We start from the raw sequence: 17,476 nt of genomic DNA, 5'->3' as shown, positions 1-17,476 counted from the left end.
ATTGTACATTTTACATTACAGGCTCTTTAAACATCCATGGAGTAGTAAAAATAAATGATTCCTACCTAATATTATTTTCAAATAATCTCAAATAATGCCAGTATAAAAAAGATGCTGATAATAATTACATCTGCCCAAACATCATTCCCTGTGATCCTGTGATCAATACCACAAACAAATTTTATAAGTGTTTTAACTTTAGATTATTTTCTGTAATATTCTCAATTAGAGTAACGCCAGAAAAGTTACTGACTTTAATGTTTTCTACTATGTATTCTGATATTTGTTTAGATTTGATTTTTGATTAAGTACTTTCACATTTTTTTCATCATTCAAGTTTCTTTCCACTGTGAACTCTTCAGGTGTTTTCTGAAGGATACATTTAGGACTGATGTCTTTCATCACTTATTACATTTGTAGGGTTTCTCTCCACTATGGATTCTCTGATGTTGAGCGAGGTAACAGGTCTGGTTGAAGGCTTTGTCACATTCTCTACATTTGTATGTTTTTTGCTATTATGGTTTTTTTCTACTTTTTCTACTGTTATTTTCTGATGTTTTTGAGAGCCAGTTAAAGGCTTTGCCACATTTGCTACATTTGTAAGGTTTCTTTCCAGTATGAGATCTCTGCTGAATAAGATATGAATGCTGATTAAAGGTACTGCCACATTCTGTACTTTTGTAAGTCTTCTCTGCAGTGTGAATTATCTGATGCTGCTTAAGATTTGAGCCCTGGGTAAAGGCTTTGCCACATTCTTTACATTTGTATAGTTTCTCCCCAGTATGAATTCTCTGATGTTGAGTACGTTTTGAGCACCATTTGAAGGCTTTTCCACAGTCTTTACATTTATAAAGTTTCCCTCCAGTATGAATTTTCCTTTGTCTACTTAGATTTAATGATTGATTAAAGACTTTCCTACATTTATTACACTTGTAATATTCCTCTCTAGTATGAATACTCTGATGTTGAGTAAGTTGATGTTGAAGACTGATTAAAACCTTTATCACATTCACTACATTTGTAAGTCTTCTCTCCAATATGAATCCTCTTATATGTAGTAATATTTGAGCTTTGATAAAAGACATTCCTGTATTTATTACTTTTAGAATGGTTTTCTGAAAATTCAGTGCCCTGATGTTTCATAAGACTTGAGTCTTGGTCAAAGTTATTGTCTGATTCAATGCAGGGATAGCTTGTTGTTCCATTATAAATGCTGTTGTAGTTATTGAAAAATAGAGCTCTTGGTTAAGACCATACACAGTTTATTGCAGTTTAAATTTCCAAGTCGACAACTTTCATGTTTTCCCAGCAGCATTTTTTGGAATAAATCTTCCGTGCCTACTTTGTGGTCATCAAAATCTGGGTGTCGTAAGAAGACATAGTTGGGTATGTGGCTACTGTCTCCATTTCCTTTACATCCTAGAGATCCTTTTTTTGCTCCAAAAAGGTGACCAGATCCCTATAGCTCTCTAACATCTGTCCCTGTACAATTCCCATTGATCAAAGTCCAGTCATTCCCATTCCTCTTGAGAGAAATCTATGGCCACATCTTGGAATGTCAGCAGTCCCTGAGAAGCTGCCATTTCCTCCTGTTCTTCCTCCTGCTCTGGGTTGTTTTTTCATCAATATTATGTTGAAGAAACACATCAGCATCTTGAGAATATACCTTCAAAGGTGTCAGCACATCTCCCTCACCAGCTCCTACCCACAAGCCGAACTTTCATAATTGACTTTGAAATGCTGAAAAGGCCAATTTCTCTCATCCTTTGTCCCAGGAATAACCAGCTCCTGGCCTTTAAAAATGCTTTGCTGAAACCCTTTCAGGAGTTTGGGTTTTTGGGGGCATGAGCCACCAGTCTTCTTGCATTGCCCTGCAGTAAACCTTTCTCTGCTCCAAACTCCAACATTTAGGTATTATTTGGCTGGGGCTGTGGCTGCAGTGGGTGCCCGCCCCCCACCTCCGGCTTGGGGCACCCCCTCCAGGAACCCTCTAGGGATGGGGCCATGCATTCTGCACTCTCCCCCAAATGACTGAGGGCGGAGCGGCCCCACCCTCACTGCCCCCCACCCCCCGCCCGGAATGGAGCTGGAGCCCAGGTCCCCGCAGAGCCAGCAAAATGTTTTTAAAAGATAGGCTTTAAGGGTACCTTTGGTTTAGAGTCCATACTAATCTTGATATAACTTAGATCACTGGAAATCCATTTTCCACTTAAAAGAATAGTACGTTCTCTGATACACAATTATAATTTCTTCGTGCTTTTGGATTTTGCAGATAATGTTAAAATTTTGGAAATAAACCTTTCTGCAGTGTTAGTTGATGGTGAAAAGTAATCTAGATTATTCATATAGTTTTATTTTTCAGTGGTATGATAGCTTATTTCTTTAATCATAGTACATGTTTGGTTATCTGTCACATAATTGGTTTTTCCCTTGCCAGTGGAAGAACAAATTTTACTACCAGGTTAAAGAGCATACATGTCCATAGAGGAATGGACTCCATCTGAGAAACACATGAGATTGGTGCCTACTTTTTTCCAGGGGCCGAGTGAATGAGTTTTTACTCCCCAGGAAAACTTTTAAGTTGTTTTTGGTTTTTGTTGTCATGTTTGTTGTGTTTCATTTTCATCATTATCAGGCTTTTTTTGAATTGCCAAAGTATGCAAATGTTAGTTCTCTGTTAACTTTATGCTAATATGAACACTTGAGAATTTGTTCCTTCAACCATTGCTTTCTCACCTACACACATACCCATTAACCTGAGACTAATTCATTACGCTTCCTTTCCAATACGAAAATTTTCTTGCTCCATCTTGTTCAGATGTTGAAATTGTAAATCTGAATTACCTAATATAATCCCCAAATTCTGTCTCCACTAATGGAAATAACATAGGTTTCATATGTTTGCATTCGTATGAACAACTATTTAAAAATGGACAATTCAGGTGGCTCTAGGAATTTCTTTCTTCTTTCTTTGCATATTGCAGTTTACTTCTCTACTCCACCATAGTTCAAATCAAAGATATGGCTTATTTTAAAACTGGTAGAGGCAAGGAAAACGATGAGAGAATTCTCAGCCACAATTGTTCAAGGGTCAGAGAGTCTGGGTTTTCCTCTGAAATGAAATGACTCTTCAAATGTTATTATATATTGTTCCTTATCATCTCCTTATAACCTTTCTTGTTAAGAGTCTCAAAGGTGGGATGTTCTCTTACCTAGGGAGAATGTTTTCCATATTTGTTTACATTTCTTGGGATTCAACCTCAGTGATTGGGAGCTAAGAAAATATTGGGTTGGCCAAAAAATTCGTTGGGTCTTTTCTGTAAGATGGCTGTAGTAGCACTTAGTTGTCTTCAACTTCATTCAAAACAATTTTGTTAGGCTGTATTGTGACAGCTGTCATATCAGCGTGCATTTAAAAAAAGCTTATCAAAATTGGTGAATTTTTGTGTAGCCATTTTAATATTGAAGACGGAAGAAAAAAAGCAACATTTTCAGCATATTATGTTTTATTGTTTCAAGAAAGATAAAAACAACTGAAATGCAAAAAAAGATTCTTGCAGTGTATGGAGAAGGTGCTGTGACTGATTGAATATGTCAGAAGTGGTTTGCGAAGTTTCATGCTGGAGATTTCTCGCTGGACGATGCTCCATGGTCAGGTAGACAGTTGAAGTTGATGATGATCAAATCAAGACATCGAGAACAATCAACGTTATACCACATGGGAGATAGCTGACATATTCAAAATATCCAAATCAAGCGTTGAAAATCATTTGCACCAGCTTGGTTATGTTAATCACTTTGATGTTTGGATTCCACATAAGTGGAAAAAATCTTCTTGACCGTATTTCTGCATGCGATTCCCTACTTAAATGTAACGAAAATATTCCGTTTTTAAAATGTGACAGGCAATGAAAACTGGATACTGTACAATAATGTGGACTGGAAAAGATCATGGGGCAAGTGAAATGAACCACCACCAACCACACCAAAGGCTGGTCTTCATCCAGAGAAGGCGATGTTGTGTATATGGTGGGATTGGAAGGGAGTCCTCTATTATGGGCTCCTTACAGAAAACCAAACAATTAATTCCAACAAGTACTGCTCCCAGTTAGACCAACTGAAAGCAGCACTCAATGAAAAGCTTCTGGAATTAGTCAACAGAAAATGCATAATCTTCCATCAGGATACCACAAGACCACATGTTTCTTTGATGACCAGGCAAGAACTCTTATGGCTTGGCTGAGTAGTTCTCATTCATCCGTCGTATTCACCAGACATGCACATTCAGATTTCCATTTATTTTGGCCTTTGCAAACTTCTCTTAATGGAAAAAATGTCCATTCCCTGGGAGACTGTAAAAGGCATCTGGAACAGTTCTTTGCTCAAAAATACAAAAATTTTGGGAAGATGGAATTATGAAGTTGCCTGAAAAATGGCAGAAGGTAGTAGAACAAAAGGGTGACTACGTTGTTCAATAAAGTTCTTGGTGAAAATGAAAAATGTGTCTTTTATTTTTACTTAAAAACCAAAGGAACTGTTTGGCTAATCCAATACCAGTTGTCTTTCTTAGGAACACTACTTGGTTGGGGGAAGGAGGAGCCACATATTATGTGTTTCTTGATGGTGATGAAGTTCTATAGTATGATACTTGAGGTATAATATAAGTTAAGTGGAATTATGTGGACTATACTGAGAACATAAACCTGGTATTATAAAATTCTTCCTATGAGAAGTACTAAAAAGTCAACTAAAGCCTAGAATAACACACTTTTACCCTGGGGACCATTTATAAATGGTTGATTGATAAATGAAATGTCTGCATGGAAGAAGAGTTACTTCCGAAACTTTTTTAATGATTGAAGCTGGGAGATACTTCACAGGGGCTCATTTCGTCTCTTTTTTTGTGTATGCTTGGAAATTTTCATAGGAAATTGTATTTTATAATAAATTTTATTCATATCTTGTATTTTCTTTTTTTATTAGTTGGCATACTTAGGATTTCTGATGCTTTATACATTTGTCGTTCTTGTACAAATGGAACAATTACCTTCAGTTCAAGAATGGATTGTTATTGCTTATATTTTTACCTATGCTATTGAGAAAGTCCGTGAGGTATGTCTTTAGTTTTTCCTACCAATAACTTAGTGTATATATGGAGGGTGTTACGTTTTGTTTTGGTTATGTGTGTGGGTATATGTTATTCATACCCACACACATAACCATGATGTAGGTGAGTATATTCATATACCCACCTATATCACCCAGTAGGTGATGTTATTGAAGTATATAGATTGTTTGGTTTTGCTGTTCTAAAAGTGATGGCCAAAGAATAGAGATTGTGTGGTTAACTTTGTCACAATTACAAAGATAATGATTTGTCTCAAAAAATAGATTTGTTTTTGTCTTACTTCCTCAACATTCATATTTGTGTTCTTTGCCATTCTCAAAAAGTATTAAATATACATATAGCCAATAAGGTAGATAAATTATAAGTATATTCTTACTTTGCTCTTAGGTTGTACTGCTCTAAAGTGTACTGTATTGCCCATTGAATTATCATTTAGATTTAGATCCCTATGTCTATCAGAGTTTTCAGTTTAAAATTGTAAATTTTCTAATATCCTGATTTTGGAAAAAAACGTTTTTAAAAAAGTTCTATACTTTCTGTTTAATCTAGTACCTATATAAATGTTGTTTTATAACACAGTTATTTAAATACATATGAATTATTTCATGTCTCTACATTTAGAGAGTACATGAACTTGCAAAAATAGAAGGCATTTTACTTCCCTCCCACTTAGGTATAATAGGAATTTAATAGCTTATGCATTTTAAATGCCTTTGAGTGCCACAGCCCATATGTTTATGAAATCTGTTGTTTTACTAACATGTTTGAAGAAATTAAGTTGTTAAATTGTGAAAGCAAGTTGCATATAATTTTTTTATTCATAAAACAGTTCTGCAAGGATTTATTAGATAGTAATAAAAGTGATTGCCTCTAGTGGGAAGGAGAATTAGTTGGCTGGGTTGAAGAGTGGAAGGGAGACTTTTCAGTATTTACTTTTGATACACTATGATTTTGAAGCTCTAAATGTATTACCATTCCCCACAAAAAATTTAAAATATTTTTTATATTAAAGAGCTAAGTATAGCTACTTAAACCATTGAGTTGTTTACTTTCTGCAAATAAGGCACCTTTGGAAGATCCTACCTGGATATCCTAGTGTTGTTTCAGTGAAAAATAAAACAACTTTTGATAGGTATCTCACATTCCAAGTCTAGAGAATTGTGTTCTAATCCAGGATTTTCAGTGTCTTAGTTGGATGACCTTGGTTGAGCAGGTCATTTATTTGTGGGTCTTTTTTTTACCTTTTTTTCCCCTATGTATAGAGAATGAGGATAAGAAGTATCTGCCTTTGATATCTTATTGAATTGTTTTGGTGATCAAATGCCAAGACAGTCAAAATACTTTGAAATATTAAATGATATATAAAATTCTGCTCTGACAGTATAATTGAATTCTGGTATATGTTTTAATAGGAAGAAAGTGATGAAACCTTTTTTTTTTTTTTTTTTTTAAACCTGTAGATCTTTATGTCTGAAGCTGGAAAAATAAGCCAGAAGATTAAAGTGTGGTTTAGTGATTACTTCAATATCAGTGATACAATTGCCGTAATTTCTTTCTTCATTGGATTTGGACTAAGATTTGGAGCAAAATGGAACTTTGAGAATGCATATGATAATCATGTTTTTGTGGCTGGAAGATTAATTTACTGTCTTAACATAATATTTTGGTATGTGCGTTTGCTAGATTTTCTAGCTGTAAATCAACAGGCAGGACCTTATGTAATGATGATTGGAAAAATGGTAAGTTGAGAGGTGTCTGACAATACTCATGGGTTTATTGATATTTTTTCTTAAAATCATAAAAATATGTTATTAATATAGTTTTACTTGAACCAGAGAATGATAGTTCATGTTTATTTGCCTCATATTGCAAATAGACCCATTCCTAAGGATATTAGCTTTTTTAAAAATTTATTTATTTATTTGTTTTTGGCTGAGTTGGGTCTTTGTTGCTGCCCGTGGTCTTTCTCTAGTTGCAGTGAGCGGGGGCTACCCTTTGTTGTGATGTGCGGACTTCTCATTGCGGTGGCTTCTCTTGTTGCAGAGCATGGACTCTAGGTGCATGGGCTTCAGTAGTTGTGGCATGTGGGCTCAGTGATTGTGGCTTACGGGCTCTAGAGTGCAGGCTTAGTAGTTGTCGCTCACAGGCTTCGTTGCTCCATGTCATGTGGGATCTTCCCGGACCAGGGCTCGAACCTGTGTCCCCTGCATTGGCAGGTGGATTCTTAGCCACTGTGCCACCAGGAAAGCCCAGGATATTAACTTTTGAAGAAAATATTTGAGGGGATAAAGTTAGGATACCTTATTTTATTTGTTTTCTCTTGAAATACTTTAATTTTTAAATGTTACTTGCTAGGGCTATTTGAAAAATATGAACTTGCCAGCTCCAATCTATGAGTTTCTTTTCATCTTTACTGCCACTACCCTAAACCCAATCTGTCATCATCTGGCACTGGCAGTAGTATAGTAATCTGTTTACTCACAAGCACTCTGGCCTGTCTTCAATCTATATTATAGCCAGAGTAATATTTCAAAATGCAAATCTGTATATGTCAGTTCTCCTTCTTAAAAACATCTTTTAATGATTTTGCATTACTGCTAGAAATCAGTGTACTTAATAATGAAACCCATAAGCCTTGTCCAATTTGACTGTTGCTTTCCTTCCTTTCTTCCTCCCTCCTTCCCTTCTTCTGTCCCTCCCTCCCTTTAAATTTTGAGATAGTTACAGATTAACATGCAGTTGTAAGAAATAATACAGAACGATTCTGTGTACTCTTTACCTAGTTTCCTCCAGTAGTAACATCTTCCTTGCTTTCTTAAGTCTCACCTCTTACCATTTTTGACATCTTATTTGTGTTCTAGTCACACAAACCTTTATCTTTTTCCTTTAACACAGCCCCTATCAGAGAACCAAGAATAGCTCATGTTCTTTCTGTGTAAAATGATCACCCTCATCTACACTCATATCCTTAGCTTTTTTCATTAATTAACTTAGTTTTGTCCTCCAGATCTTGGCTTCAGCATGTTTTTTTTCAGGGAAGCTTTTTTGATCTTTTTCAACTAGATCAAGTTTATTTGCTGTATAATTTTATGGGACCCATGTTTTTCCCTTCAGAATATTTATCTGTGTCTAACTGTATTTTAAACTACATTCTTATTGTATTATTTATATTCTCCTCTAGACTTTAAATTCCTTGGAGTAGAAACCTTGTCTGGTGTTGGTCACCTTTATATCTCTAGTATCTCAATACTTATCACTTTAGTAGATTCCTCCTTAGTAAATATTTGTTCGTTGGGTGGATAAGCCATTTCAAGTAGGAAAAAAACAACATAAAAATACTGAACATTAATTGTATTTTCATAGGTTGGTAGTTAAGATTTTTTTCTCTTATTTTTATATCCTTAGCAGCAGATTATAAATTAAAAAACTGTAATTGTTCACCAAGTAGTTTTTAATGTTTATTATATTTTCACTGTTACGCAAGACAGTGCAGATTGGTTATTAGGATATTGTCCCTGAACTTTGTGAAACCACATTTCTCTTTTTTGACTTTATCAGTCCTCTAGTTATTTTTAACAGTTACATAATCTAGCTTGAGGAGCCTATCCTACATAAAGTATTTTAGGAAATTATATGAGATATTAGTAAAACTATCAATGTGGTTTATTGATTAAGTTAATGAGTAGGGGATATAGGGATTCATGGAAAGAGAGAAATTTGTGGAGGTTTTTGTTAAAGCAGTGGAATCTGAGCCATTCTTCGAAAGCTTGAGAGAGATGGGAGTAAAAAGGAACAGACTGACTGGAAATTTTTTTGTGATGAGGTATAGTTTGTTAGCAAATTGGTTAGACAGGGCGTAGTAGCTTGGAGTATATAGAACATTGAAAACTAGGACTTTAGAGAAGAAAAATATAGGGGAAACCATTGAAGAGTTTTCCCGCCAATTTTTGATTTTTCTTTACCATAAAAGAAGTAGGTTGACATTTCTCTGTCTTTCCTTATCATCTTGGAGTGACTTTTCAGTGTATGGATATTGAAAGCAGCTAGTCAGATTGTTCATTATGATGATTTTCAACCAGTGGGGCAGTCTGAAGAAGTCTCACAAGGGTTCCTCATGCTCAGTTCCAGCCCACCACACTAATCTTGTCCCTTATTAATGCACTTTGCAAGATAATGCTAACTAAACAAATACCGTCAGTGGTTTATATCTTTAGGTATCTCTTTCCTCCTATCTTTACTGACCCAGACTGTTTTTAAAATTTATATCCAGAACATCTAATCTTTTCCTGATATAATATGCCCAATATTTTGCTCTTTCCCATAGGCTTAACCAACTGGCAGGTTTTGTTTTTAAAATACAGATGTCAGGTTTAATGTGCAGTATTTTATGCACTGAGCTGAAAAAATCTAAAATGTACTGGGCCTACTCCTGCCATAAATTTGGGCCTACTCCTGCCATAAATTACTTCCGGTTTTAAGTTGAAAAAGGCAAACTCTATTATGCTTCTGTTGCTTTTGTGAACGTAACTTTTCTTTCCTTATTCTAAAATTACTATTCATTGCAGAAAATTTTAGCAAGTGCAGACAAACTACCCTCCAGAGACATCCAATATTAACAGTTTGATGTATACCTTTCCATCCTTCAAGACATATATATGAATACGTGTGTTTATTTGTGTCAAACTTCACACGAATAAATGTATATAATAGTTTTATCGAAATGGGCTCATTATGTGTATGCTGTTTCTCAGTTCTTTTTAAAATTGGTCTTCTAGATTAAATTTATCTTTTAAGTAACCCCACTAGCTCACAGGATTATCAGCATTGCTTTGCATCATGAAGACAAAATTTTTACATTTTTTGAATACAGAGTTTCATTATTATACTTGATTTTCCGCACTACACATTTTCCCTCTAGGAGAGTGTATCCTACTCTCCCCAGTTAAGAATTACTGGTTTATTATTTGTCACATCAAAGAAGTACTTATTATCCATTTTGCATTCTTTCATGAAGTAGTGATATTTCCAGGAAAAGTTAGGGGAGTTAAGGTTTTGGGGGAGGAACTGGTTTTAGCCTAAAGTTTTAGGGCAAAAAACCACTCTAGCTCTCATTGTCTACCAGATTATTTAGTGACTTAGTGTTATTGGGTTAATTTAATGGTGATATACAGTAAATGGAAGGTGCAGGAAGTATAAAAGTGAACAATCTTAATAACAGATGGAGATGGGAAAAGTAAGGAAGCCAAGAGAGAGTGGAGCTGTCTGGATTTCCATCTGAATCTTACCTCTAATGTACTCCCAACACTCCCACCGGTTCTCCCATCCCAATTATAGGGAGCTGAAATATATATTTCATTTTCTTCTTTACCTTTGATCTTCTTTAGAACCACCCTCCACCAGGATTATGTCTTTCCCCTTGTCAACCATTTATTTATCATATCATTATCTCTTTTCTCCTAGTGCCATCTTCCCTTTCTACCTCCTTCATTACTCTCAGATGGTTAATGTTCTAATTATCTGCTTAAAGTAGATGCTGCAAAGTATAAGAAATCCTTCATTAAAGTATAGCTTTAATGAATAAAGGAGATGATTTTATAGTATGTAGTAAATTCCTAGAGTAACTTAACATTTTTTAATCATTGGGTATTTGTTATGTTATGCATTATACTAAGCTGAGACTACAAAGATGAATAAGACGTGGTCCAGATCCTCATGGAATTCACAGTCTAGTATATAAGACAAGCATGTGAGCAGATAGAGAAAGATATGATAAGCTGTTTTGTGAAGACAAAGCTTTCACAAGGAACATGGTATTTGAAAAAAGTTTAGAAAATAGGTAGGAATTTTTCCTGAGCAGGGAATTTCTAATCAGAGAAAACAGCTTCATATCTTTCATAAAGATATGAAAGATTAAAGTAGAAGAAATCTTCACATTTGACATCTTTAATAGAGATCAGACTGATGAAAATTACATGGTAAATGCTGAACTCGTCCTACTCACTCCATATACCTATACATTCAAGCTAGGAACCCTCATTTTAGATATAAGAAATGGAATATTCAGATATTTTAATTAGTTAAATTTAGATCAAATATAAGGAAGATTGTCAAATAGGCTTTATGCGAAAGGTATGAAATCCAGAGAACTCTGAATCATCAGCCAACAGACCTTGAATAAATTTAGAATATTTCAGGTTTGGGTTTTGATTTGAACTTTTGAGTTGGGCTTTTTCTTTATTTAATTTGGATTCCAAATTACAGCAAATGCCGCAAGTAATGTTTTGATGAATTATTTGCCTTTAAAAATCTTTTATCCCAAGATTTTGTTTATTGAAAACATATATTCTTTTAGTAGTTCTCTTAAGTGGTCAAATAAGGCATTATTTAACCATTTTACAAAGAAAAAAACTGAATCTTGGGCGGTGTATGGGATTTTTTTATTGTAAGTCACAGGGACTCAACTCTAACTTAATTTTAAAAAAATTTATTGGCAGATCTAACAATTTTAAAGGTAAAGGATCAAGACTAAATGATTATTTATAAATAAATATTTTATAATTTCTCCATCTAGTGTAGACTTACTGTCCTCTTTACTTTTCACAGTCCTGCCTTCCATTTCTACTCTCACTATATACTTGTTCAAAACATATGAAAATGTCTTAGTAATTTCTTTTAGATAGATTTATTACTGCAATTATTGTTAGTTCATAGTAGATTAAAGTACAGATTTATTGTAAATGTAGTCTCTTGATCTCCATGGGATTTTCCCCTTAGATTATTATTTGTGGATGAATATTATTACATATTACCAGAGTGACACTACATTCACTTTCTTAGATGTAAGTGCTGAACACTTGTACACATAAATAAGTGGATAGAAATTGAAGTTTCATTATAGCATTTCACTTAATTCTTTGAATTCCTGAGTGATGATGTCAAAATTCACATTGTGATTTAGTAATAAAAATTGTTTTTTAATGGTTTATTATGTGATAGTTCAGTTAGGCTCTTTTTCAATTTTGTTGAAATTAAAGAATTGCAAACTACGTGACTTGCAAAAGAATTTGTTAACCAGATACGTGTATCACTAATTTTTTCAACACCCATACTGATAATTCAGTTTGTTGTTTTATTTACCTCCTAGGAGGTTTTCACAGCCCAGGAGACAAGGCACCATGGTAGGGTTCACGATGGGTGAGAAGAATGCCTTTCTTTTGTGAAGTGGGCAAAAGAGACTATCAAAGGAAGGTAGAAAAGATAGTCTGCACCTCCTGTATAAGAACAGAACAGTTTTAGGAAAGAACTCTCATGGAAATTGGTTCCCTGAATCTGCCCCTTATGTCTTTACTTCTTTAAAATCTTCATGGACATGAGATAGGCAGACTCCAGTTTGAGCCTGTGATATGGTTCATTATGTAGAAGATGCCTATGACTTACCTGATGTTCAGATCAGTTTTTACATAATTTCCTGGATGTTAAGTTTTATGTAGTGATGAGGTTTCTTGAATGCTAATGGCTAGGAATAAAAAGAAACTCAAAGATTCAAGTTATCTGTTGGAACATTAGAAACTGTTTTTTAAGATGAAGAATTGTCTTTGTGTTTAAATTCCCATGTATTTTAACAGTGTTCATTTTTTAACAGGTGGCCAATATGTTCTACATTGTAGTGATTATGGCTCTTGTATTACTTAGTTTTGGTGTTCCCAGAAAGGCAATACTTTATCCTCGCGAAGCACCATCTTGGACTCTTGCTAAAGACATAGTTTTTCATCCATACTGGATGATTTTTGGTGAAGTTTATGCATATGAAATTGATGGTAAGGATTTATGTGTACAGATATATCTTTTGGTTATTTCATATTTCAAAGTCAAAATTGCATTATAGTAATATTACAAATTTTCACAAATCAAACTGTTAACTAGCCTAAGTCCTCCCATGATACATTAGTTAATCCCAGAAGAAACATAACAAAAATTAATTGAAAAAAAAGTATTTCAGAATTCTTTTTAGCTGCAAATAATGGAATCTGGCCTAAACTGGCTTACACAATAAGGACATACATTAGCTCACATAACAGAAAGTTCAGAGGTAGAGTGGTCTGTGGTCTTTGGGACTGGTTAATTCATGCTAAGGACACATTCTTTTTCATCCCAGTCCTCTATAATAAGTGTCTGATTCATACAGGTTTTCCTTTACAATTGTAAGACTCTGTCACAAGCAACAGGAGGAAAGAGACACTGTTTTCCATTGGTTCTCTTCAGGGGAAAAAGTCCCTTTCCCAGATGCCTTCTATTGAACCTATTTTTTAATCTCATTAGCTCAGATTGGCTTCAGTCTACCTGTCCAGGGCAAGGGTAACGGAATTACACTGATTAGTTGGATTGTATATACTCTTTTTTTTTTTTTTTTTTTTTTTTTGCGGTATGCGGGCCTCTCACTGTTGTGGCCTCTCCCGTTGCAGAGCACAGGCTCTGGACACGCAGGCTCAGTGGCCATGGCTCATGGGCCCAGCTGCTCTGAGGCATGTGGGATCTTCCCAGACTGGGGCACGAACCCGTGACCCCTGCATCGGCAGGCGGACTCTCAACCACTGCGCCACCAGGGAAGCCCGGATTGTATATTCTTGAATTGTAAAATTCAACTCTGAATACATTCTCTTCATAAAGCTATTCTGTTGTTTTAGTTAAAAAGGCTAGATAACTTGTGGACATAGTTGATACTGCCAACTTTCAAGGATGTTCTTCTGACCTTCACATTGAGTTATAGAATCTTTATTTTGTTAGTTTGCTCATGTTCTCTCTTGCTCTCTCTCACCCATCTTACTTTACTCCTCCATCACCCCCATTCTGTGTTGCTCCTTACCCACCTATTTATAGGTGATTAGATCAGGGGATGGTCACATAGTAGGCATCAGTTGTTATGAGATGTTGGTTAAAACAGTGAGGTTTTTACCAGCCTGGTAAAATTTTGTGTTTAATGGCTTCCTGTTTAGTGTCATTTCCAGGTTTTTATTGTCTGCTTTTTCTTATGTGGCTCTAGTTTAGTTATACAGCATTGGATATAGTTTTTTACTCTCCTGCATTCTCTTTCTTGGGTATTTGCTTCATCAAACTAATCTGAATAGAGTGGAAATAGATTCATAAAATTTTTTAGGGGCTTCCCTGGTGGCGCAGTGGTTGAGAGTCCGCCTGCTGATGCAGGGGACACGGTTTGTGCCCTGGTCCGGGAAGATCCCACATGCCGCAGAGCGGCTGCGCCCGTGAGCCATGGCCGCTGAGCCTGCGCTTCTGGATCCTGTGCTCTGCAACGGGAGAGGCCACAACAGTGAGAGGCCCGCGTACCGCAAAAAAAAAAAAAAAATTTTTTTTTAGGAGTGAAAGGACCTTATGCATCAGTTTGCCCGTAAAACCATTTTATGTGAAAGGAATGATACAGCCATGATGAGAATTTCAATGATGTATATTTTTTCAATGCTTACAAAACACCAGGTGCTAAGTGTATTATAAATATTTGTATAAAACTTGTCACTAATTCAAGACTATTTAATTCAAATCCTTGCCCTACTTGAATTTATTTTACTTTATTCCTCGTAACTCTGGTGGGTATTAAAGCTCTTCCCTTCCTTAATTCAGCTGTGTTATGGCTTCAGAAACATTCCAGATGGAGGCAATGAAATGCAAGGAATTCAAATCTAATCATTGTATATTTAAGAGGCACTTTAACCATTCCTTCAACCCTCCTTTGTGGCATAATAAGCTAAAGTCAGTAATCATTATGTTTGTAGATTTACTATGAGTTTATCATACTCTATTCTGGTTCAGTTATTTTTCTTATAGAAATGTGTGGCTGAATCTGGGAGTTTTATTCTTCTTAATGCTCCTCTGGCTAAACCCTACCTTGGAGGGTAGACATAATACAGAAATATATACTTCCTTGTATGGAGTAGAGTCGTAGAATAGTACCCACATCCTTCACAAAATTCTTCTCTTTTGGAATACTGTTAAGTTGGTGTTTGTATGGCTGCCTGCCCAGAAGCTTTTGCTAGAATCTGTGAAACAGATATGTACATAATCAAAACTTCCTTCAAACAAACGTACACAAATATTGACTAGAAGCAGTAACTGGTAAATTACTGTTTTAATTTTTTTTTTTTTTCTTTCTCAAGTTTGTGCAAAGGATTCCACTATCACTGAAATCTGTGGTCCTGGGACATGGTTGACTCCATTTCTTCAAGCAGTCTACCTCTTTGTACAGTATATCATTATGGTCAATCTTCTTATTGCATTTTTCAAGTAAGAATTTTATTTGGTTGCTTATTGTAATGAGATCATTTAATATATAGTTCTCTTTTTGAAGGAACTATACAAAATTTAAAGTATATAAAGATTTTATTGAGGCTTAAACTACTAAAAATTATTTTTGAAAATTACAAATAAGAAAGCATGCATTTTCAAAATCAAATTAATTCTAAATTTGAGACTCTATCTTTCAACATACAGTTCTTTTATAAATTTAATCTTTATTTTGTATTTATTACAAGGTGGCCAGGGAATACACATGCAGTATACAAAACAGAAAGGCAAATAGAAAATTCTTCAGTAATCCCATTCTTAGTATTTTGGTATACATCCTTTTTATATATATGAACCACTTTTTCTTTTTAAAAATAATTTTCTTATATTTTGTATACTGTTTTTAACTAAGCAAAACATGAATATTATCCTACATTAATAAATATCCCTCTCCAGTTTTTTAATGACTACCTCATATTCCATGATATAGACTGTAATTTTTAAGCCAATATGTTATATTGCTCCATTCGATTGTTTATAATTTTTTGTTCCCCAAAACCACATTGTGGTTAAATTTTTTATTAATCCTTATGTATTTCCTTAGAGTGTTTTCCTAAAAGCAGAACTATTCAATATATGTATATTTCAGACTTCTTCTATTTAAGTCAAAATAGGCCTTGTGTCTCCAAATCTCTGCTAACAGTAGGTATTATCTTTTTAATGGTTGCTAATTTGACAGTACATAAGAGTCTTGTTTTTATTTGCACTTATTTTGTTACTACTCAGATTGAATATTTTCTTCTGTTTTTGTCATTTATATGTAATTTAAAAAGCTTAAAATCATATTTTCTGCCTATTTTTCTGGGAGTTTATAATTAAGACCCTCAGCAGTATCAAACTTTGCCTTATACTGTTGCATGTGTTTTTTTCCGGTTTCGCATTTACCTTTTAGTCTTGTTTATGGTGGAGTACTCCTTTGAATCCTTGTTTAGAGTAGAATTACAATAAAATTTTAGTATTTAAAATTTTAAAATGTGATTAGCTAAGTTTGTTTATTTTTATTCTTTGTTATTCAAGCAATGTGTATTTACAAGTGAAGGCAATTTCCAATATTGTATGGAAGTACCAACGTTATCATTTTATTATGGCTTATCATGAGAAACCAGTTCTGCCTCCACCACTTATCATTCTCAGCCATATAGTTTCTCTGTTTTGCTGCATATGTAAAAGAAGAAAAAAAGACAAGACTTCGGATGGACCAAGTAAGTAAAATATATTAAGGCAAATGTTTTTATTTTATCACTTATCAGTATCACACTGAAAGCTAAGTATTTTTTTTAAATACATTTATTTATTTATTTATTTATCTTTGGCTGCGTTGGGTCTTCGTTGCTGCACGCAGGCTTTCTCTAGTTGCGGTGAAGTGGGGCTACTCTTCGTTGCGGTGCGCGGGCTTCTCATTGTGGTGGCTTCTCTTGTTGTGGAGCACAGGCTCTCGGCATGCGGCCTCTAGAGTGCAGGCCCAGTAGTTGTGGCGCACGGGCTTAGTTGCTCCGCGGCATGTGGGATCTTCCCAGACCAGGGCTCGAACCTGTGTCCCCTGCGTTGGCAGACAGATTCTTAACCATTGTGCCACCAGGGAAGTCCCTGAAAGCTAAGTATTAATTTTATTCAGAAGACTTAACTGGTTAATGTTATTGTAAAGGCTTTTGTTGAATTTGCCTAAACATAAAAGAATTTAAAGTGCAATATGTTTATCTATAAAAGTAAATTTAGCATTAAACTTCCTTTTTGGTATGGCATCTCAATTCGGTTTTGTTAAAATGCTAGTGTAAACCATAACACTTGCCATTCTACAAACCATTTTGACTGCTGTGTAAACAATAACACTTTTAGTACATTCTGTATACTACGTGAGACATAATAAACTCTGCCTAAAATTTTACAGTGGCTTTTTATTCTATCAAATCAGTTCTTATATTCTTGTACCTGGGTATGCGAAGGAGAGGTGTGAGAGATAGATGGGGTAGGGTATTTTATAGGAAAAGGAGATTC

General features: G+C 34.9%; 1 protein-coding gene across 4 annotated transcripts in view; it reads left to right on the top strand.

Annotated features, from left to right (window-relative positions):
- Window positions 1-17,476, top strand: part of TRPM7 (transient receptor potential cation channel subfamily M member 7) — a 120,948-nt gene that overhangs the window by 70,961 nt on the left and 32,511 nt on the right. For all 4 annotated transcript variants that reach the window (XM_067746824.1, XM_067746830.1, XM_067746819.1 and 1 more), the window contains 5 exons: window positions 4,984-5,112; window positions 6,589-6,867; window positions 12,771-12,945; window positions 15,295-15,421; window positions 16,499-16,683. In XM_067746824.1, the coding sequence (XP_067602925.1) occupies window positions 4,984-5,112; window positions 6,589-6,867; window positions 12,771-12,945; window positions 15,295-15,421; window positions 16,499-16,683 (895 nt within the window). The remainder of the gene's footprint in view (window positions 1-4,983; window positions 5,113-6,588; window positions 6,868-12,770; window positions 12,946-15,294; window positions 15,422-16,498; window positions 16,684-17,476) is intronic.

The sequence above is a fragment of the Pseudorca crassidens genome, chromosome 1 (assembly GCF_039906515.1).
Source record: "Pseudorca crassidens isolate mPseCra1 chromosome 1, mPseCra1.hap1, whole genome shotgun sequence".
NCBI lineage: Eukaryota > Metazoa > Chordata > Mammalia > Artiodactyla > Delphinidae > Pseudorca > Pseudorca crassidens.
Note: the sequence above shows the minus strand (reverse complement) of the source record. Positions and strands in the feature narration are given on the sequence as shown.